Source organism: Schistocerca gregaria, chromosome 7 (assembly GCF_023897955.1).
Source record: "Schistocerca gregaria isolate iqSchGreg1 chromosome 7, iqSchGreg1.2, whole genome shotgun sequence".
Lineage (NCBI taxonomy): Eukaryota > Metazoa > Arthropoda > Insecta > Orthoptera > Acrididae > Schistocerca > Schistocerca gregaria.
In genome coordinates this window covers 261,483,369-261,510,609 of record NC_064926.1, presented here as the reverse complement: position 1 = coordinate 261,510,609, position 27,241 = coordinate 261,483,369, and the positions used below count along the sequence as shown (strand labels likewise).

General features: G+C 46.3%; 1 protein-coding gene across 1 annotated transcript in view; it reads right to left on the bottom strand.

The window, feature by feature from the left end:
* Nucleotides 1-27,241, bottom strand: part of LOC126281163 (uncharacterized) — a 299,866-nt gene that overhangs the window by 154,905 nt on the left and 117,720 nt on the right. The window contains exon 2 of the mRNA XM_049979834.1: nt 5,582-5,820. Within this exon, the coding sequence (XP_049835791.1) occupies nt 5,582-5,820 (239 nt within the window). The remainder of the gene's footprint in view (nt 1-5,581; nt 5,821-27,241) is intronic.

The window sequence follows — 27,241 nt, the reverse complement described above, 5'->3', positions numbered from 1 at the left end:
AACGCTACCGCACGACCACGAGCTGCGGACAGCAAGACAGTATTATAGATATAAAGCAGAATATACATGTGTCTGTCCAGGGTCTTCTCCTAAACTCTTCAATAGATTGCAACAAAATATGGGATGGGAACAGTATCAGCAGTATGGGGTTTATAAACTCCTAGCCCCTATAGGAGTGGAGGTGTGGGCAAAAATGTGTTTTTTCCAGCTTCTAGCTCATAGGTTGCTTTGCATGACAGGCATGTTGTGTGGGAACAGTATCAGAGTGCCAAATCAACCTGATTTGCAGGGCACACTACATGTAAGGCACAAGAAACGATTTTACAGACCCTGACATGTAGGCCTCCCTGCTTGAAAAGCGTGTTGTGTTGGAGCACTATCGACCCGCTTAGTATGGCGACCTTATGTCAGGGTCAAATAAATGATTTTCAACCCCTGATGTTTAGCTTGCCATTGCATGACAAGCATGTGAGAAAATTACCAGCGTGCTTTACTGAAGTGACTGACGGGGATACGTGTGCTGATGAGCATCGCTGGAAACAGATTGAGAGGGATAGAGGAAGGGATGGACAGAACGAGAGGGAGGAGGAAATGAACAGAGAGATGAAAGGAGAGGGAGATGCCTTATGCAAGTGGAACGTACAGAGGGGTAGTGGGCAGATGGAAAAGAAACAGGGGGAGGAGGAGATTGAAAAAGAGTGGGGAAGGAGAGTCTGGTTAGAGGGAAGGCGAGGAAGATATCGTCAGAGAAAGGGAGTGGAGGAAATAGACAGAAAGAGGGGCAAAGGAGATGAAGACAGAGAAAGAGAGAGAGGAGAGAGAGATAGGTAGCGGTGTTAGGCTTAGGTAAACAGAGGGAGGAAGGGGTGTACACAGAGAGGAGGAGGAAGAGGTGAGTTCAGTATACATGTCCAATGTATACATGGGCAAAGCTGCAGGGGAAAGGCTAGTATATATACACTGAAGAGCGAAAGAAATTGGCATACCTGTCTAACATCGTTTAGGTTCCCCGCGAGCACGCACAAGTGCCGCAACACGATGTGGCATGAACTCGACCAACGTCTGAAGTAGTGCTTGAGTGGATTCACACCATGAATCTTGCAGGGCTGTTCCTAAATCCGTAAGAGTACGAGAGGGTGGAGATCTCTTCCGAACAGCACCTTGCAAGGCATCCCAGATATGCTCAATAATGTTTATGTCTGGGGAGGTTGGTGCCAGCGGAAGAGTTTAAACTCAGAAGAGCGATCCTGGAACCACTGTGTAGCAACTCTAGACGTGTGGGGTGTCGCATTGTCCTGCTGGAACTGCCCAATTGTCGGAATGCACAATGGACATGAAAGGATGCAGGCGATCAGACAGGATGGTTACGTATGTGTCACCTGTCAGAGTGGTATCTAGGCGCCTCAGGGGTCCCATATCACTTCAACTGCACACGCCCCACGCCATTACAGAGCCTTCACTAGTTTGTACAGTCCCCTGCTGATATGCAGGGTCCATGGATTCATGAGGTTGTATTCATACCCGTACACGTCCATCCGCTCGATACAATTTGAAATGAGAGTCGTCAAACTAGGTAACATAGTTCCAGTCATTAACAGTTCAATGTCGGTGTTGACGGGTCCAGGCGAGGCGTAAAGCTTTGTGTCGAGCAGTCATCAAGGGTACACGAATGGGCCTTCGGCTCCGTAAGCCCACATCGATGATGATTCATTGCATGGTACACATTCTGACACTTGTTGATGGCCCAGCACTGAAGTCTTCAGCAATGAGCGGAAGAGTAGCACTTCTGTCACATTGAACGGTTCTCCTCAGTCGTCGTTGGTCCCGTTCCTGCAGGATCTTTTTCCGGCCGCAGCGATGTGGGAGATTTGATATTCACGGTACACTCTTGAAATGGTCGTACGGGAAAATGCCCATTTCATCGCTACCTGAGAGATACTGTGTCCCATCGCTCGTGCGCCGACTAGAACGCCAAGTTCAAATTCACTTAGGTCTTTACAACCTGTCATTATAGGAGCAGTAACCGATCTAACAATATGGATACGCAGAGTTTCTTTGTCGCTTCAGTTATAAAAATGACTTGGTTTGTGTAGTTTTTTCAGAATTGCAACAACATACCGAATATTTCATTTTTCAGCAGACACCACCTTACTGGCGCCCACATATGAGTATTCCTTAACAGAGAGCTGCTTCAACGATAGATGGACCCTAAGAGATGTACTCCACAGTTGTCATCTAAGGTCACCTGATATCATGGTATATCGTTTTTGTATGGGTTTTTTAAACACTCAATTCCCCCCCCCCCCCCCCCCCCGCCGCCCTCGCCACCCCATCGCGCAGTAACTACGCTCCTGGAAATGGAAAAAAGAATACATTGACACCGGTGTGTCAGACCCACCATACTTGCTCCGGACATTGCGAGAGGGCTGTACAAGCAACGATCACACGCACGGCACAGCGGACACACCAGGAACCGCGGTGTTGGCAGTCGAATGGCGCTAGCTGCGCAGCTTTTGTGCACCGCCGCCGTCAGTGTCAGCCAGTTTGCCGTGGCATACGGAGCTCCATCGCAGTCTTTAACACTGGCAGCATGCCGCGACAGCGTGGACGTGAACCGTATGTGCAGTTGACGGACTTTGAGCGAGGGCGTATAATGGGCATGTGGGAGGCCGGGTGGACGTACCGCCGAATTGCTCAACACGTGGGGCGTGAGGTCTCCACAGTACATCGATGTTGTCGCCAGTGGTAGGCGGAAGGTGCACGTGCCTATCGACCTGGGACTGGACCCCAGCGACGCACGGATGCGCACCAAGACCATAGGATCCTACGCAATGCCGTAGGGGACCGCACCGCCACTTCCCAGCAAATTAGGGCCACTGTTGCTCCTGGGGTATCGACGAGGACCAATCGCAACCGTCTCCATGAAGCTGGGCTACGGTCCCGCACACCGTTAGGTCGTCTTCCGCTCACGCCCCAACATCGTGCAGCCCGCCTCCAGTGGTGTCGCGACAGGCGTGAATGGAGGGACGAATGGAGACGTGTCGTCTTCAGCAATGAGAGTCGCTTCTGCCTTGGTGCCAATGATGGTCGTATGCGTGTTTGGCGCCGTGCAGGTGAGCGCCACAATCAGGACTGCATACGACCGAGGCACACAGGGCCAACACCCGGCATCATGGTGTGGAGAGCGATCTCCTACACTGGCCGTACACCTCTGGTGATCGTCGAGGGGACACTGAATAGTGCACGGTACATCCAAACCGTCATCGAACCCATCGTTCTACCATTCCTAGACCGGCAATGGAACTTGCTGTTCCAACAGGACAATGCACGTCCGCATATATCCCGTGCCACCCAACGTGCTCTAGAAGGTGTAAAGTCAACTACCCTGGCCAGCAAGATCTCCGGATCTGTCCCCCATTGAGCATGTTTGGGACTGGATGAAGCGTCGTCTCACGCGGTCTGCACATCCAGCACGAACGCTGGGCCAACTGAGGCGCCAAGTGGAAATGGCATGGCAAGCCGTTCCACAGGACTACATCCAGCGTCTCTACGATCGTCTCCATGGGAGAATAGCAGCCTGCATTGCTGCGAAAGGTGGATATACACTGTACTAGTGCCGACATTGTGCATGCTCTGTTGCCTGTGTCTATGTTCCTGTGGTTCTGTCAGTGGGATCATGTGATGTATCTGACCCCAGGAATGTGTCAATAAAGTTTCTCCTTCCTGGGACAATGAATTCACGGTGTTCTTATTTCCATTTCCAGGAGTGTATTATGAAGAGCAGCCCCTCATATTACCTCATATTAACAGCAACGAATGCTGAACCTCCTGAGATGCTTGTGAAAGTATAGGATGTTTTTGACTATTGTTCGAATGTCTGCATGCATCCATGGAGGGCACATTGAACATCCGTGAAAGGTAAGTGAAAACTGTCGTTTTGAATGTACTTGAAAAAGTATTCCAATGTTTCACAGGCAGCATGAAAACTTGTATCACTGTAACGATTCTTTTGAAATTAAATACCATTTAGTCGCAAATATCTATGCATAATGCTGCTTGGGCAAGTTAAGTGAATGATGAAATAAACTACACTACTGGCCATTAAAATTGATACACCACGAAGATGACGCGCTAGAGACGCGAAATTTAACCGACAGGAAGAAGATGCTGTAATATGCAAATGATTAGCTTTTCAGAGCATTCACACAAGGTAGGCGCCGGTGGCGACATCTACAACGTGGTGACATGAGGAAAGTTTCCAACCGATTTCACTTACACAAACAACAGTTGACCGGCGTTTCCTGGTGACACGTTGGTGTGATGCCTCGTGTAAGGAGGAGAAACGCGAGGAGAAAAACGTTTCCGACTTTGATAAAGGTAGGATTGTAGCCTATCGCGATTGCGGTTTATCGTATCGCGACATTCTTACTCGCATTGGTCGAGATCCAATGACTGTTAGCAGAATATGGAATCGATGGGTTCAGGAGGGTAGTACGGAACGCCGTGCTGGATCCCAACGGCCTCGCATCACTAGCAGTCAAGACGACAGGCATTTTATCCGCATGGCTGTAAAGGATCGTGCAACCACGTCTCGATCCCTGAGTCAACAGATGGGGACGTTTGCAAGACAACAACAATCTGCACGTTAGTTCGACGACGTTTGCAGCAGTATGGACTATCAGCTCCAAGACATGACTGCGGTTACGCTTGACGCTGCATCACAGACAGGAGGGCCTACGATGGTGTACTCAACGACGAACCTGGGTGCACGAATGTCAAAACGTCATTTTTTCGGATGAATCGAGGTTCTGTTTACAGCATCATGATGCTCGCTTCCGTGTTTGGCGACATCGCGGTGAACGCATATTGGAAGCGTGTATTCGTCATCGCTATACTGGCGTATCACCCAGCGTGATGGTATGGGGTGCCATTGGTTACACGTCTCGGTCACCTCTTGTTCGCATTGGTGGCACTTTGAACAGTGCACGTTACATTTAAGATGTGTTACGACCCTTGGATCTACCCATCATTCGAGCCCTGCGAAACCCTACATTTCAACAGGATAATGCACGACCGCATGTTGCAGGTCCTGTACGGGCCTTACTGGATACGGAAAATGTTCGACTGCTGCCCTGGACAGCACATTCTCCAGATCTCTCACCAATTGAAAACGTCTGGTCAATGGTGGCCGAGCAAATGGCTCATCACAATACACCAGTCACTACTCTTGATGAACTGTGGTATCGTGTTGAAGCTGCATGGGCAGCTGTACCTGTACAGCGGTACCTGTACAGAGGTGGTTGTTCTGGGTACTGATTTCTCAGGATCTATGTACCCAAATTACGTGAAAATTAATCACATGTCATTTCTAGTATAATATATTTGTCCAATGAATACCCGTTTATCATCTGCATTTCTTGTTGGTGTAGCAATTTTAATGGCCAGTAGTGTAAAAGACGCACAATAATAAATAATTGCTGTGTTTGCCTTCGATGCTGTACAGTAACTCTGGTTGTCTTTTCTACTAGTGTCAGATCATCATGCATTATTTCTGGCTGGAGATTTTCGCCGGCGCACTTACCGGGCTAACTACCGGCGAGCTGGTAACGACGACGACCACGAGCGTGGGCGTGCTGGTGGGGAAGACGGTGGTGAGCACGGTGGTGGTGCGGAACACGGTGGTGGTGGCGGGTGCGTGGGCGCCGGAGGCGGCCGGCCCCTGGCCGGGGCCCGGGGGCAGCGCGCCGTCGCCCGACCCCGTCCACAGGAAGTCCTCCAGCCGGTAGGCGCGCCGCATCGGCCACTCGCCCTCCTCGCCCTCTGTGAACCGGACCACTCTGCTCTCACCTCTACTCGCCTTTTCAAGGGGCACACTGTACGATGACGAAGTAGAAAAAGTGGCTCTGAGCACTATGGGACTTAACTTCTGAGGTCATCAGTCCCCTAGAACTTAGAACTACTTAAACCTAACTAACCTAAGGACATCACACACATCCATGCCCGAGGCATGATTCGAACCTGCGACTGTAGCGGACGTGCGGTTCCAGACTGAAGTGCCTAGAACCGCTCGGCCACTCCGGCCGGTCCGACGAAGTTGAATTTCTGTCATTAGGCGTGACACCGAAGTAAATTCGATGGTGACCGTGAACATTTGTGTCTGACTGGTACTCGAGCTCGAATTTTCCGCTTTACACGAGCGGTCACCATAACAACTACGGATATCTGAGCACACTTCACGTGCAATCCAGTTCCCCCACACGGCCCACACTACACATGTAGCATCTTTTGTCCGTTACCGTCGCACTGATTACCTAAAGAGGTTTGACGTAGAGTTTATCTGCACTGAATATGTGGAGGAAGAGATACCACACATATAAACATATGCACCTTGATGCCATTAATGATCATTCACTCTCATCTGACCGCTTGCAACAATCAGCGTGAGGCTTCGAGCAGTGAGGGTGGTGAACGGGGGACCCCCTACATATGAGTATGCAGTGTGGAGATGTTGGTGAAACTGGGTTGGAGCGAAGCATGCTCAGATAGCCAAAGCGATTACTCGCGTCAAGTGGGAAATCTTCCTACGACTCCCAGTCCGGCACAAATTTTCACTATTCTCCATTGAATTTAGCCTGATTCCTGCTAATATTGGAATAGAGAGGTACAAATTGACACACATGCTAGGAATGGCATGGGGTTTTATTAGAACCAAAAACATATAAAAGTTCAAAAAATGTCCGACAGATAGCGCTTCATCTGATCAGAATAGCAATAGTTAGCATAACAAAGTAAGACAAAGTAAGGATGATGTTCTTTACAGGAAATTCTCAACATCTCCACCATCATTCCTCAACAATAGCTGTAGTGAAGGAATAATGTTGTGAACAGCACTGTAAAGCGTGTCCGGAGTTATGGTGAGGCATTGGCGTCGGATGTTGTCTTTCAGCATCCCTAGATATGTCGGTCCATCACGATACACTTGCGATGTCAGGTAACCCCAAAGCCAATAATCGCACGGACTGACGTCTGGGGACCTGGGAGGCCAAGCATGACAAAAGTGGCGGCTGAGCACACGATCACCACCAAACGACGCGCGCAAGAGGTCTTTCACGCGTCTAGCTATATGGGGTGGAGCGCCATCCTGCATAAACATCGTACGTTCCGGTAGGTGTTTATCAGCCAGGCTGGGGATGATGCGATTCTGTAACATATCGGCGTAGCTCTCACCCGTCACGGTAGCTGTTAAAATCCCAGAATCACTCATTTCCTCGAAGAAAAAAGGTCCAATAACGGTAGATGTGGTACATCCAACCCATATCGTGACTTTCTCGTCGTGCAATGGAGTTTCCACGACAGTTCTAGGATTTTCGGTAGCCCAAATTCTGCAGTTGTGGGCGTTGACAGACCCTCGCAGCGCGAAATGAGCTTCGTCGGTCCACAACACGTTACTCAAGTGGCTTCGAACTTCGAAATCATTCTCGCCACAGCTGCTTTTGTCAAACGGTTCTAATGGCTCTGAGCACTATGAGACTCAACATCGATGGTCATAAGTCCCCTAGAACTTAGAACTACTTAAACCTAACTAACCTAAGGACAGCACACAACACCCAGCCATCCCGAGGCAGAGAAAATCCCTGACCCCGCCGGGAATCGAACCCGGTAACGCGGGCGTGGGAAACGAGAACGCTACCGCACGACCACGAGATGTGGGCCTGCTTTTGTCAACGGACCTTTACCCGTTGGAATCCCCTTCCTATGGCGTTTGGATCGTAAAGCTGAACTAGCACATTCTCCATTCTGTTAATACAGCTTGACTAAAAGCGCCTTTTCAGGTAACGTTAACATGCTGCGACTGCTGGCGCATCTGATTCTCTCTCTCATTACAGCTCCTTTTAGACACGATTGTCATGCGGAGTCACTGACGTTTTGCTGTCCAGCGCCATCTGTCGGACATTTTGTGAAGTTTTTTTAGGTTCTAATAAAACCCCATGTCATTCCAAGCATGTGTGTCAATTTTTACCTTTCTATCTACATTATTCCGTGGTTTATTAAGTTTTCAAATTTATACTGTCTTTTTGATCACCCGTTATATAAAAAAAATATAGCACACTTTATGCCAATTTGACGTCTCTTAGGTGCCACCTTCACGGTAATGCACTGTACAAGGTTACTGTAGGTCACTGAAGAGACTTCATAAAGTTACTGTACCTACATTAATTGACATATTGTCAAAAAACTAAACACTCATATAGATAAACTCAAAAATATAGGTATTATTGCAGCCACACTTCAGATTTCTACCACGTGAGTGTAGCAGTGAGCAGAAAGTGTATGTTGTGCTTGAAATGCAGGACGAGGAGGAGGAGGAGGAGGGGGGAGATTAGTGTTTAACATCCCGTCGACAACGAGATCATTAGTGACGGAGGACAAGCTCGGATTAGGGCAGGATGGAGAAGGAAAGCGACCGTGCCCTTTCGAAGGAACCATATCTGCGTTTGTCTTAAGTGATTTAGAGAAATCACGGAAAACCTATATTAAGAGACGCGGGTTTGAACCGTCGTAATCCCGAATACCCCTGAAATGCGCTCATGTCATGGCCTCAATTCTCTACCGACCTAATCCCGCATGACTTCTGTGAGTGAGGTACATTGAAAAATACAGTGGTCATGCATCCACAACCAACAAACCTACCGCATTAACAGTGCTTTACAACAAACTAACAGGGACATGCTGCTTTTGAACAACTTGACAGGGATATGCTGCGCTGAAGATCGGAAGAACTTGGTTTTCGACTTGATATCTGCAGAATCAGTATGGGAGAACATATAGTGCACTTGTAATGTGTCTAAAAAAGACTTTATTAGGCTTTCTATATCTCTATGATAATACACACATCAAAAAAAGTTTTGAGTCACCCCTGTTCCCAGAACTCTTCAACATAGACGTTGAAACTAAACCCGCCCAAAGATGTAAATAACCATGCATGAGCAGCGCCTATTAGACGGAGGGCGCCCGATAGCCGATCAGTTCTAGTCATTCCACCAGAAAGGAGGTACACTGACCGTGTTATCAGTAGTTCAACCATGTCCGTGTTGTCAGTAGTTCACCCATGCCTAGACGGTGAATACCACGGTCCGATGTCGTCCGCATTGTTACTTTGTGCCAGGAAGGGCTCTCAACAAGGGAAGTGTCCAGGCGTCTCCAAGTGAACCAAAGCGATGTTGTTCGGACGTGGAGGAGATACAGAGAGACCGGGCTACGACTTCAATGGATGACCGCTACCTACGGATTATGGCTCGGAAGAGCTCTGACAGCAACGACACCATGTTGAATAACGCTTTTCGTGCAGCCACAGGACATTGTGTTACGACTCAAACTGTGCGCAATAGGCTGCACGATGCGCATCTTCACCCCCGACGTCCATGGCGAGGTCTATCTTTGCAACCACGACACCATGGAGTGCGGTACAGATGAGCCCAACAATATTCCGAATGGACTGCTCAGGACTGGCATTACGTTCTCTTCACCGATGAGTGTCGCATATTCCTTCAACCAGACAATCGTCGGAGACATGTCTGGAGGCAACCCGATCAGGGTGAAAGCCTTAGGCACACCGTCCAGTGACTGCAGCAAGCTGGAGGTTCCCTGTTGTTTCGGGGTGGCATTATGTGGGGCCGACGTACGCCACTGGTGGTCACGGAAGGCACCGTAACGGCTGTACGATACGTGAATGCCATCCTCCGACTGATAGTGCAACCATATCGGCAGCATATTGGCGAGGCATTCGTCTTCATGGACGACAATTCGCGCTCCCATCGTGCGCATCTTGTGAATCATTTCCTTCAGGATAACGACATCTCTCGTCTAGGGTGGCCAGCATGTTCTCCAGACATGAACGCTATCGAACATTCGTAGGATATACTGAAAAGGGTTGTTTATGGACAACGTGACCCACCAACCACTATGAGGGATCTACGCCGAATCGCCGTTGAGGAGTGGGACAATCTGGACCGACAGTGCATTGATGAATTTGTCGATAGTATGCCACGACGAATACGGACTTGCATCAATGCCAGCGGACATGCTACTGGGTATTAGAGGTATCGGTGTGTACAGCAATCTGGACCAGTACCCCTGAAGGTGTAGCTGTATGGTTGTACAACATGCAATCTGTGGTTTTCATGAGCAATAAGAAGGGCAGAAATGACGTTTATGTTGATCTGTGTTCCAATTTTCTGTACAGATTTTGGAACTCTCGGAATAGAAATGATGCAAGACTTTTTTTGTTGGGTGTATGTCAAATACAGAGAGCTGACAGAAGTCATGGAATTGCGATATGAACATACACAGTCAGCGGTAGTATGGCGTACGTAGAGTATAAAAGGGCAGTGCGTTGGCAGGGCCGTCATTTATACTTAGATGATTCATGTGATTAGGTTTCCGAAGTGATTATGGCCACACGAAGGAAATTAACACACTTTGAACGCGGAATGCTCGTTGAAGCTAGATGCATGGGACATTCCGTTTCGGAAATCGTTAGGATCCACCGTGTCAAGAGTGTACCGAGAATATCAAATTTCAGGCATTGACTCTCACCACGGTAACGCCGTGTCCGACGGCCTTCACTTAACGACCGAGAGTACCGGCGTTTGCGTAGAGTTGTCAGTCCTAACAGACAAGTAATACTGCGTGAAATTATTGCAGAAATCAATGTAGGGCTGAACGACCAACGTATCTGTTTCGATAGTGCGTAGAAATATGGCGTTAATGGGCTGTGGCACCAGGCGACCGATGCGACTGCCTTTGCTTAACAGAACGTCATCGCCTGCAGCGCCTCTCATCCGCTCGTGACCATATCGGTTGGAACCTAGACCTTGGAAAATCGTGACCTCCTTAGACGCGTCCCGGTAGTTGGTAAGAGGTGGTGGTAGGGTTCGAGTGTGGCACATACTCTATGACGTCGTGGACCCAAGTTGTCAACGAAGCACTGTGTAAGCTGGTGATGGTTCCATAATGTCGTGGGCAACTATTTTATAATTACCTTTAAAACATGCAAATTCTCTTTCTTAAAATAATATTTCGACTACGCTAAAAGTGTCACTGTGAATCTTACTACTTATAATTTACGACATTCTCAGAACAGTAACTAAATGCCGGCCGCGGTGGTCTCGCGGTTCTAGGCGCGCAGTCCGGAACCGTGCGACTTCTACGGTCGCAGGTTAGAATCCTGCCTCGGGCATGGATGTGTATGATGTCCTTAGGTTAGTTAGGTTTAAGTAGATTTAAGTTCTAGGGGACTGATGACCACAGCTGTTAAGTCCCATAGTGCTCAGAGCCATTTGAACCATTTTGCGGATGCGGATACGGAGGGGCTTGAGGCCAGCACACCGCTATCCCGGCCGTATGTCAGTTTCCGAGACCGGAGCCGCTACTTCTGAATCAAGTACCTCCTCAGTTTGCCTCACAAGGGCTGAGTGCACCCCGCCAACTAACAGCGCTCGGCAAACCGGATGGTCACCCATCCAAGTGCTAGACCAGCTCGACAGGTCTTAACTTCGGTGATCTGTCGGGAACCGGTGTTACACTGCGTCAAGGCCGTTGGCTATACAATCTAAGCAGTCTGACAATATAACAATAATGCATGTCATTATTTTTATGTAATTAACTGATGGTTTAGGACAATTAATCTCAAAGCCTAAGCCTTAATGTACTTTTAAAAGTAATTTTGTCCAGTATTGAGACTCTTTTAAGGTAGACTTCAAGAAACTTGAGGAAACGAATTACTAAAGACTAAGATATTTTAATAATTTGTATCTGCTTTCGGCAACAACTATAAGTATGGTAGGTGGTCTTCCATTTCGCATTTCATCGTCACCATTTTAATAAGCTATAAAGCATTTTCTTATCGTTTTATTACTCATAGTGTTTTCTCCATAAACTTCACTAATCTGCCGATGAATTTCGATTGCCTTGGTACAACTCGCCTCACCTCTACGTCCTCTAGCAAATGGAACCCAAAAAAGTTGATGTCGTACAATGTCTCCTTGGAAGTATCTGACTCGATCGTACGAGGGCATGCTGAAAAGTGAAGTCTCCGAATTTTTATGTGAAAAATCTTAAGGCTTTTTAAATAAAACAAGCCATATTAGCATTCTAAATCTTTATTCTTTATGTCTACATATTTGTAGTCCTCTGCCGCTAGAGGGCTCCGAATCGTAGTATGCAAAATGGCGGTGTGTCATGAAAACAATATCTGTGCGTGAGAAATAGCGTTGTGTAATCGTGTTTCGAATTCGAAGAGTTTGTACACACATGGAGGACCCTCTTCTTCGGCATGAGAATGTCACCACAGGCAAGCGCTGCGACATCTGCAACAATCCGACGCCTTGGGTTCACTATTACAACTATCCTCTATATAGTCCCGACTTGCCCCCAACCGATTTTCAGCCCTTTCCAAAACTTATAACATCTTCACGGACTTCACTTTGATATTGATGAAGCAGTGCAAGCACAGGTGATGTGGCCCTGTCAACAAAGTCAAACATTCTTTAGTGACGGTACCGAGGAACTGGTCTGTCGGGAAAAAGTGTTCGTCGCCTGGGTGACATGAAGAATAAACATGTAGACTGTTGATAACCTTTGTTTTATTTAGAAGGTATGAAATGTTTTTACATAAAAAATTCGGACGTATTAATTTTTATCGCACCCTCGTACTTGCAGTCGTAAATCAAGCAGTTAATATCAATTATCAAAGCTTGTCTTGGGTATGTGTGAACTTGCCTCATTAATTCCACATTTAAGATTTACATACAAACAGTAAAACGATTATTTAGGAACAAAGTCAGGAAGTAATGATGCACTATCAATATGTAGCATCAGGTTTCACATGTGATAAAGCATCGGTTAAAAATAAAAGTTACAAAATGATATTCAGGTAGCCACTATAGGATTGAGACGGCCGATAGAGAGAAATATACCAATGAGGAACTGACTGCGCTGCCCCTCCTGCCGGAGGTTCGAGTCCTCCGTCGGGCATGGGTGTGCGTGATGTTCTTAGCATAAGTTAGTTTACTTTAGTTTAACTACTAAGTAGGTCTAGGGACCGATGACCTGAGCAGTTTCGTCCCTTAGAAATTCACACACATTTGAACATATTTTTCAGGAACAATGGTGGAGCTCGATGACGTGATACCTAGCCTACATGGTCTAGCATCTCACCGTGTTATGCACACGGCGGCCGGTGGTTGTCTTTCGATCGCGTGCACAACGCGGACCACTTACGGCTAGCTAATGGGAAACGTCACACCCGATTTTCAAAGGCTCTAACTACGACTATTAAGTGCGTGAGGACTACAGCCATACCTCCGTCAATAAGGCACCTTGCACGATTCTTCTGTAATGGACGCTGACTACTGCTCGTAACGCGTCATTTTTCGGAGAATGATGGGTTACGCTTGCGGTCCTTCTAATTGATGAAAGATGATAATGACATTTAATTAACGTTTTTATTAGTGGTTAAGTTTCGAACTGCATATTGTCAGAGAACTGGTTTATTATTAAGTGCGGGTAATACGAGTTACATGGATGCAGCATATCTGTAAGACGGGACGACAGGTTTTAGCGTGTCCATCTGCTGTAGGCCGCTTGTTCTTAGACGTCGCGGCTTGGAGGTGTGTTACGACCAGGGAAGAACGGCGCTCACAGTAGGAATAGTGACATAGAAGCAAGCACAAAAGAAGTTGTCATTCTGTGTTGGGTTCTTGGTCGATTTTCTTGTCAAAATACATTCTTGTTGTGCTAGATATTTGTATCCAACCATTTGTGATACGACTGTAATATTCTTACCTTATGATAATTACTTGAAAGTACTAAGAAGAATAAACAGATTGGTGTTGAAAGAAGAAATGTTGATGGTCAGTATATAAAATCGAGAAGGATTCCATATTTCTTTCAGCGTCTAACACTGAAAAGAAGTCTGCTAGCACGAGCAAAAGAAACGTGTTTATCCAGATTTCTACCAGTTGGTCCAGACAGTAGTTAATTTTATGAAATAGACGACTGCGGAGGACATACTGCACAACGAGATGGAGTAAACCCAAAAATATATACATTACACTCCATTTTATCTCAGTTTCGCAACAGGGCTGAGTAAAATAGCTAGCACCTGTGACAGGACTGAGTAAAGAAATTTACACTCCACTACCTGGATCATTAGTGCTGACTGCTCCGGGACACCGACAAAAGTGAGGCTGAGTGACCCACCTGCACCCCATTTAAAGACTCAGGCCCAGCAAGAATCCAATGGACTCTCATGGTAGGCAATATCATCCATTGTCACACTATACGGGTCTTCCTACAGAAGATATGTCTGTCTTAAAAGCGCATCCTGAGGGAACTCTCCAGTGACGTTTCAACCAACTGTCTCATGCTAACCACCAACTGCTTCCCCCAATTGTGTCGCTGCCCTTCTGGGGTCCTTCTTCAAACCAATGAGCCCCTATAATGGTCATCGCCATCTTTCTGGCCACCTATAATGTAAGAGTTTTTATTTTAATTTACAGCTTAATTCTCCAACGGAATAAATGCAAAAAAAATTGTTCAAATGGCTCTGAGCACTATGGGACCTAAGGACATTACACACATCCATGCCCGAAGCAGGATTCGAACCTGCGACCATAGCAGTTGCGCTGTTCCGGACTGAAGCGCCTAGAATCGCTGTGCCACCAAGGCCGGCAAGGAATAAATGCAGTACCACTAAACCAACGACTGCGCTTGTTTCACATTCGCCAAGAATTTTTACTAAATGAGATAATCTAAATACAAAAGAAAAACTCGGAGTAGGAATTAAAATCTATGTCGAAGAAATAAAAACTATGAGGTTTGCCGATTACATTGTAATTCTGAGAGAGACAGCAAAAGACCTGGAAGAGCAGTTGAATGGGATGGACAGTGTCGTGAAAGGAGAATATAAGATGAACATCAACAAAAGCAAGACGAGGATAATGGAATGTAGTCGAATTAAATCGGGTGATATTGAGGGAATTAGAATAGGAAATGAGACAATTAATGTAGTAGATGCGTATTGCTATTTGGGGATCATAATAACTGATGATGGTCGAAGTAGAAATGATATAAAATTTACATTGGCAATAACAAGGAACGCGTTTCTGAAGAAGAGAAATTTGTTAAAATCGAGTATAGATTTAAGTGTCAGGAAGTCGTTTCTGAAAGTATTTGTATGGAGTGTAGCCATATATGGAAGTAAAAATGGAAAAATAGTTTAGACAAGAAGAGAATGGAAGCTGTAGAAATATGGTGCTACAAAAGAACGCTGAAGATTAGATGGGTAGATAACATAACTAATGAGGAGGTACTGAATACTATTAGGGAGAAGAGAAATTTGTGGCACAAATTGACTAGAAGAAGGGATTGGTTGTAGGACATGTTCTGAGGCGTCAAGAGATCACCAATTTACTATTGGAGGACAGCGTGGAGGGTAAAAATCGTAGAGGGAGACCAAGAGATAAATACACTAAGCAGATTCAGAAGGATGTAGGTTGCAGTTGGTACTGGGAGATGAAGAAGCTTGTAAAGGATACAGTAGCATGGAGAGCTGCATCAAACCAGTCTCTGGACTGAAGACCACAACATCAACAACATTTTAAATAAGCGCAAACAACCATAAATATGGACTAATGCTTGCGCTATGGTGTCTGTGAGCGGACAATAAATGAAAATGATCGTAGTAGAGCGGTGACCATATTTTAAAACGATATTTACGTAAACAACAACTTTCGTAGAATCCAGAGTGTTATATCTACACCTACATCTATATTCTGAAAACCTCTGTGAAGTGCATGATAAATGTTCTACAGAAACTACATTACCTCTGCGAAGCGTTACAGGACCTGTTATGTTCTCTGTCCATGTGAACGATTTATCAGCTAGGGTCAGTAGTATTATCAGCTGTGTCTACAGTCAAGTGTCACTTTTAAGTAAGCACAGCGTAACTTACATGGAAATGTCACTGGTTTACTGACTGGAAATTAATTTTAAATATGGATACTAGATAATCCCCATTAAAAATTGAGACAACCCGGTACTTTTAGATTTTAGGGTTACTGACAAACTTCTGGAGCCTGTAACATCTTTTAAATATCTGTGGTTTTATTTACAAAGCTATGTCACAAACAATGAATACGCAAAGTCAGTAATAGTGAAGGCTAATGAAAGACAGATTCTTTGGGAGAGGTTTGTGATAGAGTATTACAGCAGTAAATGAAACCCCATAAAAAAACTTTACTGCGACTACCTGTAGCATACTGTTCTTGCGTTTGGAGTCTCTACCAAGTAAGAATGGCACACGACACGGAACACATTCAGAAATGCCTTACTAGGCCCATAATACCTTGAGGCGACAAAGAAGCTGGTACAGGCATACAGAGAGATGCAAACAGGTAGAATACGGCGCTGCGCCTATATAGAGCAACAAGTGGCACAGTTGTTAGATCGGTTACTGCTGCTACAATGCCAGGTTATCACGACTTTTAAGTTTCAGCGTGGTCTTATAATCGAGGCACGAGCGATGGGACACAGCGTCTCTCAGATATCGACGAAGTGGGAATTTTCCCGTACGACCATTTCACGAGTGTGCCGAGAATATCAGGAATCCAGTAAAACATCAAATCCTCGACACCGCTGCAGCCGGAAAAACATCCTGCAATAATGGGACCAACGACGACTGAAGAAATCGCTCGACGTGACAGAAGTGCAGCCCTTCCACGAACTGCTGCATATTTCAGTACTGGGCCGTGCGTGGGCCAGCGTGCGAACCATTCAACGAAACATCATCAATATGATGTGATTCTTGAGTTTTTCCCGGCGTATTTGATAATCAAAATATCCACGGGTGTACTGCCGGTCTATAGTGTCCAACGGGCACAATATTTCGGCGATCAAACATGTCGCCATCATCAGGTGAACTGACGGACTGAGCTCCTGTGAACGCGCCGGCACGAAGATCCGTACGCTATGGCTGCTCAGGGGGAACTGGGTTCGGTGTCAATGTGGCAAGTCGTATATTGGTCAGACGATACGTACCATCGAGGATCGATGCCGTGAACACCAGAGGCACACTCGACTGATGTATCCGAGCAAGTCGGCGGTCGCTGAACATTGTTTGTCGGAAAATCACGCTATGGAGTATGACCGCATGAGGATTCTGGTACAGACGTCGAGATACTGGAACAGCGTTGTTAGAGAGGCCATAGAAATTCGCACCAATGACGACCTCATAAACCGTGACTGTGGCTATAATCTTAGCAAGGCTTGGGAACCAGCGATTTGGTTAATCAAGAGTAAATCGAGCAAACGCATAGTTGTGACGACCACGGCGGACAGAGCCATCACACCGACGTCATCTCAGACGCCGTCGCAATCTGTTCCACCGCGCTACCGTGGCGCGGGGCGCGGACGGCGGAGTGAGCGCGCCGCGGTCGGAGGGTATTTAAATCGGCCGCCGCCGCGACCGAACCCAGTTCACCCTGAGCAGCCATAGCGTACGGGTCTCCGTGCCGGCGCGTTCACAAGAGCTCAGTCCGTCAGTTCACCTGATGATGGCGACATGTTTGATCGCCGAAATATTGTGCCCATTGGACACTATAGACCGGCAGTACACCCGTGGATATTTTGATTATCATCAATATGAGTTTTCAGAGACGAAAGCCCACTCGTGTACCCTTGATGACTGCACGACAGAAAGCTTTGCGCCTCGCCTGGGGTCGTCGACATTGACGTTGAATTGCTGATGACTGGAACCATGTTACCCAGTCGGACGCGTCTCGTACAAATTGTATCGAGTGGATGGACGTGTACAGGTATGGAGACAATCTCACGAGTTCATGCACCCTGTGTATCAGCAGGGGAATGGTCAGACTAGTGGAGGCTCTGTAATGGTGGAGGGCGTGTACAGTTGGAGAGATATGGGACAACTGAGGCGTCTGGATACGACGCTGGCAGGTGACACTTACATAAGCAACCTGTCTGATCACCTGTATCCATTCATGTCCGTTGTGCATTCCGGCGAACTTGGGCAATTCCATCGGACAATGCGACACCCCACTCGTGTAGAATTGCTACGCTGTGCTCCAGGAACACTCTTCTGAGTTTCAACGCTTCCGCTGCCCATCAAACTCCCCAGACATAAACATTATTGAGCACATCTGGGATGCCTTGAAAGGTGGTGCTCCGAAGAGATCTTCGAGATTTCTGGACGGCCCTGCAGAATTCATGGTGCCAATTCCCTCCACCACTACTTGAGACATCAGTCGAGTCCATGACACGTCGTGTTGCGGCACTTGTGCGTGCCCGCGGGGGGCCCTGCATGATATTAGGCAGGTGTACCAGTTTCTTTGGCTAGTAATTGTATGTTCATTTTTGTAATATTACTGACAGAGGAGAACAGAGAGGACATTACTTCTCCTACGTTTTTTTTTCTCCTGCCTTCTCTCTATCGACCTCTCTTCTATAAACATATTAAGTCATGCGCTGCGGTTTCTGTCTTTGTGTTCAGGCTAATTTCAGGAACTTTTTGGGGATTTTGATAAGGTTTTCACTAACACACAGAATATTTCACTAGGAAAGGTTGTGTGTACAATTTATAATTGTTTCGTGTAAATTAGCTGAACTATGACGAATTAGAGTCCTCCACGACTGTCGAAACAATGCCAATGCCATCTATCGATGAATGACAGGATTCCTCTGAATCATTGATACTTTATCTGTTAGCACCGCGCCATGACAGTTGTCAAAAACAGTATAACCTCGATATTTCATGGCAGACGGTACTTCGATCCGATGTTACATGGCAGAGGGTGCTCCGTAAGAACGTTATGTAGCGAAGGATGCTCTGTACTGATGTTGCGTAGCAGAGGGAGCTTCGTAACAATGAAGCATGGCGGAAAGTGCTTCGTACTGATGTTGCTTGTCAAAGATACTTCACACCAATGTAGCGTGGCGAAATATGGTTTGTACTGAAATTTCGTGGCAGTAGGGGCTTCGTATCGATGTTGCATGGTGGACTGCGCTTCATACCGATGTTGCGTACCAGATGGTACTGCGTACCATTATTGCGTGGCAGAGGATGTTGCCAGTACTTTGTAGTACAAGGCGCTTTGTACCAAGGTTGTATGGCGGAGTGTGCCTTATACCGATGGCGTGTCCCAGATAGTACTTCGCACTAATGTTACGTGGCAGAGGGTGTTTCGTACCAATACTTCGTGGTACAGTTGTTTTGTACCACGGTTGTATGGCGGATGGTGCTTCACACCGACGTAGCGTGTTAGATGTTAGTGCAACAACAAATATTATTGCAGTCGAACGAGCACATAAATTGTTTAATGTCTAAATCGCTTTCGACTGATATAAAATTTTCCGTACCCTCACAAATAAAAAGGATGAACTTGTGATCAGTTTCATGCACACATTCAGAGTTATAACATTCATGAATTAAATAACTAAGTCACTAGTCGGCACACAAATTAAAAGTGCTACCAAAGGCACATTAGAATATGGGTTCCGACTGTGTATAAACACAGACGTACATGTATGTCTGAAGAAAATTGTACTGTGAAGATGTAGACTTTGTATTAACACAGTCATTGTAACTATCAATGATGTACGATGCTGCAGTGCTTGTGTCTTGTGTGTTTCAAAGATGTATCCATGCACTGTAGGGCTAAAATGAAGATAGAATATTTGCCTCCCTATGCAGGAATCACGAATTGTACGAGCGTAAGGATTGTGACTACGTGACATACGCAAGTTTGGATCGGTCCAGGAGGTGTGCTCTGCTATACGATTTTGTAGAAACGAACATTACCATTTTTCGTTTTTTAAAACGAGTAAATAAAAATGTAAATATTTATGAGTTCAGAACCTTATATCTTCATAAGTTCTTCACCGATTACTATGAAATTATGACACAACATTGCATTCGATTACGTGCGTGGTTTTATATACTTATTTTAATATATGTAATGTATAAATAAATACGTAATATATAAGGGGAAACGTTATTACCAAAAATTTCGAGAAGCTCTTGACCGATTTATTTTAAATTTTTCGCAATGCTCTAGTGAGCATTCGGGGTAACATAGACTATATATTTGTAATATATATGATACAGAAAATACGTAATAATGAAACGTTGTTAGCACACAGTTAAGTACTGTTTACGACTTGTTGGCTTATGATTATAACACTACTGCAGAAATGGAATATACACTAACAACAAACAAGGCTCAAGACCAGAGAGTGTGGGGAAGATGATATGGACGTAGGGGTGGATGGAAACGGAGATAGAAAGCGGAAAGGGGAGATGGGCTGAGAGAAAGAGAGGATGGAGAGAGAGGAGTAGGAGAAGATGTACATAGAAAGGGGGCAAGGAGGTGCTGTACAGGCAGCTGGAGATGGAGAGAGATAAGGGAGGACAAAATGGACAGAAAGAGGGGGCAGAAGGTGATGGAGAGGAAAGGGAAAGGGACGAGCAGGAGGAGAAAATGGACAAAGGGAAGGGGGAAGAAGTGTTTGATTGGAAACAGGGAAGGAGGTAGAGGAGGATAAAGAGTGAGGCGAAGGATATGGACGTAGACGTGAGAGAGAAGAAGATTAGGACATATATCCAATTGCGACACATATTAGAAGCGTGTGCTTTCCCTTTTCTTTGTTTTCCATTTAATCAGACTCAGCCACAGCAACGCGTGGCTGGAAACAGCTAGACGATAACGAAGGTTAGTTGGCGAGAAAAATAAAGATGAAAAGGTTACTGAAAACATCACACTAAACTGAAAGTGTTATGTAGCAAGCAGGGGTGGGGTGGGAGGGTGACGTATCACACGATTCGTCCGTTGGGAGAGGACTTGAAGCTAGTGGCTGATCTGATGCTGTTCGAGACGGGTAGGCCATGTCCTGGAATAGGAGTTTCATTCCTTCTCTTCTCTCTCGGCATCATCAACAATAAAATCAATGATAAACACTAAATTACATTTCTTGCGTGATCATCAGATTCACCGTAACCAAACAGTGACACTCAGAGGATTTTTGGCACGCAAACTTCCACAATGGCCTCGCTAGAAAGGCTTTCATCAGGCACATAGGAGCAGAGGAGCAATCAGCAAATTCACAAAACATTGCGATATGGCTCTAATGGCAGCCCAGGAATATTTCATGATAGCAAAATGCCTAATAAATCTAACATTGTTGCTTACAAGACTCCGTTTTTAATATATCTCAGAACCCCGCTGCTACCAATAATTAAGAAATGCTGGAACATCGTTTGCTTGTCTTGCAAACCACAAATTAATCACCGCGGACGGAAATTAACGCAGCCCGACGGGAAAGCACTGAGGGAGCGGTTACGTTTGCGTGTCGAAATGGGCTGCGGATAACAACACGCAATGTCGGAAAATTAAGGCAGACTTTCAGCTACGAGTAACTTACGACCATTTGTTAGAGAGTAATCTCGGTGAGAGCCTCATGTCTCCGTTGCGTGGATTCCTGGGGGCTGCCAACGGGGGAGCCACAATGCCACGTGGTCCCCTCTGTCCCATGCAGCGACATCTCGGGCAGTACATCCTTGCTATTGATTGTACCTACGACCCCTCCCTCCGAAGGCACGACATCTCTCCTCGAAGTTTTCGTCGAGTTACTTGGACGACTCGTATCGTAAATGTTGACAAAACCCTGTGACTACCTTGGGTAGGGATTGTTTATTAAGAACACTACTAACTGTACCGTTAACAGCAACCACTAATCAATATAGTGGAAATACTTGAACTAACATGATCAATACGACGTCGAACAAACTTTAAAATGTCATAGGCGATCAGCTTATCACGCAGTGGGTACATACTGATAAGGTGCAGTCAAATGAAAACCGACCCCCCCCCCCCCCCAACGGAACCATGGAATGGTTCCAATCAAAAGTAATCACCACATGCGTTACCCCATTGGGAGAAGAGACGATCAATTTCTGTTTCGTAGAACGCGGTCGGCCGCTAACCGACCCACAACCGCACCCACTCTCGCTCTTCCTGCCGGCCGCTGTGGCCGAACGGAACCGCGCTGCTGCTATGGGCGCAGGTTCGAATCCTGCATCGGGTATGAATGAGTGTGATGTCCTTAGGTTAGTTAGGTTTAAGTAGTTCTAAGTCTAGGGGACTGTTGACCTCAGATGTTAAGTCCCATAGCGCTTAGAGGCATTTGAACCATTTTATGAACATGGAAACGAACTATTTCCGGTCATAGGTTCCTATGCAAATCTTACGGGCTTTGCCTCCGCCTACAAATAAGTGCGAAGTTGCTAGGTTCACAGGCATGGCGAACTGTTTTAGGCGTTTTGTCCCAAATTTTGCTCAGCTGGCGGCACCCTTGAACGAGTTGGGCCGGAAGGGCGTGCGTTTTGAATGGGGACCCGCCGAGGAGGCTGCGTTCGAGCACATTAAGGCAGCCATACCCGGTCCTCCGGTCCTCGGAGTACCAGACTTTAATAAAAGGTTTGTTGTCCAAACTGACGCATCTAATGCTGGTATTTCAGCTCTTCTCCTCCATGAGTTCGAAGGGCAGAGGCAGCCATTAGCTTACGCGTCTCGTCGGTGAACTAGTGCCGTACTTAAGTACTTCGTCCACGACTGCGAGGCGATGGCCGTTTAGTTCCCATTGGAGAAGTACCGCTTCTACTTTGAACATCGAGGTTTTCAGCTAGAAACCGACAATCAGGCATTGAGCTGGTTGTTGGCTAGGCCGCGTAAAACTGGCCGTATTGCCAGGTGGGCATTACGCAATTCGGCATTTCAATTTGAAGTTAAACACGTGAGAGGCTCTGCAAATATTCTTGCGGATGTCCTCAGCCGGATGTTCTCCGAATCTACTCCTAGTGAGGGAACCCGGGAGACAGAAGGAGACAGTCTTAACTGTATTGTGTTGGGTGAAACTCTCCTCTTGTTCGATGATGTCGCTCAGCATCAGGATCAGGACCCTATCTGGGGCTCGATTAAGAAACGCCTGTTGGCAGGAGAGCTGTCGGATGAGTATGTTGTTAAGAGTGGTGTTCTCTGTAAGAGGTTGGGGATGCTAAGGAGTGCAATATCTATTTGCCAGTAGCTTTGGTGCGTCCGGTCGTTCGTTCTACAGCGACACCTTCAGAGGTGGAGGTCCAGCTTGCTGTGCACGCCGGTACCTCTAATACCCAGGAGCATGTCTGCTTGCATTGATGCATGCCTGTATTCGTCGTGGAATACTATCCACAAGTTCATCAAGCCACTGTTGGTCCAGATTGTCCCACTCCTCAATGGCGATTCGGCGTAGATCTCTCAGAGTGACTGGTGGGTCACGTCATCCATAAACAGCCCTTTTCAGACTATTCCAGGCATGTCCGATAGGGTTCATGTCTGGAGAACATGCTGGCCCCTATAGTCGAGCGATGTCGTCATCCTGAAAGATGTCATTCACAAGATGTGCACGAAGGGGGCGCGAATTGTCATCAATGAAGACGAATGTCTCGCCAATATGCTGCCGACATGGTTGAACTATCCGTCGGACGATGGCATTCACGTATCATACAGCCTTTACACCGCCTTCCATGACCAACAGCGGCGTACGTCTGTCCCACATAATGCCACTCCAAAACAGCAAGGAACCTTCGCCTTGCTGCACTCGCTGGACAGTGTGTCTAAGGCGTTCAGCCTGACCGGGTTGCCTCCAAACACTTCTCCGACGAATGTCTGGTTGAGGGGGTGAAGAGAACTTGATGCCAACCCTGTGCGGTCCATTCGGCATGCTGTTGGGCCCATCTGTAGCGCGTTGCATGGTGTCGTGGTTGCTAAGATGGACCTCGCCATGGACGTCAGGAGTGAAGTTGCGCACCATGCAGCCTATTGCTCACAGTTTGAGTCGTAACACGACGTCCTGTGGCTCCACTAAAAGCGATATTCAACATGGTGGCGTTGCTGTCAGGGTTCCTCCGAGCCATAACCCGTAGGTAGTGGTCATCCACTGCAGTCATAGCCCTTGGGCGGCCTGAGTGAGGCATGTCATCGGTAGTTCCTGTCTCTCTGTATCTCTTGTATGTCCCAACATCGCTTTGGTTCGCTCGGAGACGCCTGGACGCTTCCGTTGTTGAGACCCCATACGGGGGGCACACAGCAACAATGCGCTCGCGATCGAACCGCGGTAATGAGCGTCTAGGCATGGGTGAACTACGGACAAGACGAGATGTGTACCTCCTTAATGGTAGAAGGACTGGATCCGATCGGCTGTCGGACCCACTCCGTCTAATAGGCGCTGTTCATGCATGGTTGTTTACATCTTTGGGCGGGTTTAGTGACTTCTCTGAACAGTCAAAGGGACTGTGTCTGTGATACAATATCCACAGTCAACAACTATCTTCAAGAGTTCTGGGAACCAGGGTGATGCAAAACATTTTTTGATGTGTGTCCAGAAAGCTGAAATATGTAAGCATAAAAGAAATAAGCAAATAGGTCAGCCTAAGCATAAAACATCTAGGACATAGAACATTTTTAGTTATATCAACAGCAAAACTCATTTGTTATTCCTTGCTCGCGAGAACGCACGACATTTGTTCAACAATATATGAAGGAAAATAGTTACTGACTGCTTCGCGAATGAAACTGTTAATGTAGACAAAAATTTACGTGTATAGTACACAGCTAAATCTGTCGCTGGATCTGCTTCTAGCTCCAGCTTTAAAATGAAAATAATTCTTATTATAATATTAACTTAAAATCAGTTTTAACTGACTTCATAAACTACACACGAAAGAGAAGCACGACCCACAAATCCGCCTAGTGCGTGGCCGTAACGTTGAATGTTGCGTGTCGTTGTTCGTCACGGCCAAACGTCAAAATATTTCACTTATTTAATTCAAATGGTTCAAATGGCTCTGAGCGCTATGGGACTTAACTTCTGAGGTCATCAGTCCCCTAGAACTTAGAACTACTTAAACCTAACTAACCTAAGGACATCTCACACATCCATGCCCGAGGCAGGATTCGAACCTGCGACCGTAGCGGTCACGCGGTTCCAGACTGTAACGCCTAGAACCGCACGGCCACTATGGCCGACTCACTTATTTAGTCTGATTGTATTCTTCACTGTAGACTTATCAAAATATACCTAGTGGTTTACTTATTTGGAAATATCTCCGTAACTATGAGCTGTAACAAAAATAAAACCAGTTCACTATCAAACGGTAATGTCCGACTATAAGCTACTGAAAAATGAATTTTTTGCCTAATATTTTCATAAAAATGGAATGTGAAAGACTGAAAAGCGGAGAACACGCGCTGGCCGCTGTGGCCGAACGGTTCTAGGCGTTTCATTCCGGAATCCCGCTGCTGCTACGGTCGCCAGTTCGAATCCTGCCTCGGGCATGGATGTGTGTGATGTCCTTAGGTTAGTTAGGTTTAAGTAGTTCTAAGTATAGGGGACTGATAACTTCAAATGTTAAGTCCCATAGTGCTTAGAGCCATTTGGAGAACACGCGCGAATCCCAAAACAGTGGTTTTTAATTTCTTACGCCAAAATTTTTAATGGGGAACTATCTACCGAGACGGACGTAGCCTCATCTACACAAAACAAGTTTTTTAGGCACATCGGATAACTTTAAATTAATGGAAGCAGCAACGCGGTACTTGAACGTCTCCGCGAGGCATCCTTCCGACGCGCTACTCGTGGCGACAAACCGACGGAGCGGGCCATAAGCTACCCGTTCCCACAGCGCGTTCTCTCTGTGAACTGCTTCACCTGTTAACATGAAAGTGGCGTGAAAGAGTGCCACGTCCCAGCCATACGTCCGCGTCTCGCCATTTCTCTGCGAATTGAGTCCAACACGTCGGGTTTCTTTTTGAGCTGAATGCGCAGAGGAGACTACTTCTCGTTTGGACAGTTTTCGAGCCGGCCGCGGTGGTCTAGCGGTTCTAGGCGCGCAGTCCAGAACCGCGCGACTGCTATGGTCGCAGGTTCGAATCCTGCCTCGGGCATGGATGTGTGTGATGTCCTTATGTTTGTTAGGTCCCATAGTTCTCAGAGCCCTTTGAACCATCTCAACAGTTTTGGATAGGTTTTTTACAAGAGAAACTCGCCATCGCATCCCTTCAGATTTAGAGGTAAAATCGCCCAGTGAATAGCCCGTCTAAAAATGATCACAGATCAAGCATGAAAACAGGAAAAAGATGTCATAAACTGTGAGAAAAAGGAACAAAATCGAAACAGTGAGGGATCCAAGCTGAAGATGTGTAACATCGAGGGTACTGTAGGAACCACAGCGTCGTGGTTGTGTGGTTACGGTTTTGAACTGCGAAACGGGAGATCCGTCTTCAAATCTCCCTCGTGCCCCATTTTTTTTCACAAAATTATGAACTTTCCTTAGTCTTGGCATTTGTCATACTATACATTGTTATAGAATATGAGTCAAGTAAATGTCATGAATAGTGAGAGCAGGTGAGATGCAACAGGGATCTGTCACAGAAATAAAACAACAAACAAAAAGATGTGATTTATGTTACCATAAAGGAATTCAAGAATCAAAAATTCCAAAACGGAACGCAAGAACATGTGGTAGTTATGTAGGACAAAGAGGAGTTAACCTATGTCTGGTGGTCCCTTCATTACATCTCGCTGTTGTAAGACATAGACACAAATTTGAATACAGCGAACAGACACGTCAATGACCGGAAGGACAGTTCATAATCTTGTGAAAAAAATGCATATGGGGCACGAGCGAGACTTGAAAGAGGATCGCCTCCTTCGCAGTCCGCCACCATGACCGGATAATCAAGAAGCCGTACTGGTCGAATTTGCTCGATGTTGCACACCTTGAGCTCGGACCATTCACTGTTTATATTTTGTTTCTTTTTTCACAATTCAGTGCACCTTCTTTCTGTTTTCATGTTTGATCTGTGCTCAGTTATTTATGGACTATCCACTGGACCATCTTACACTAAATCTGAAGGGGTTGCCATGTGGAGTTTCCCTTGTGTGTGACGTTTGGTTGACAATAACGTCTTCCAATTGCCGCCAGAACCTCTTGCCTAGCACCTCCCCAGTGTATTCACGTGCGAAGGTCTATTCAAACTGCGCACGAAGATCTCCCTTACAATCAAGTAAGTCGTCAAGGAGAAATTCACTAACATCTGAATTACTTAAGAACGGAACCAGCAGAAAT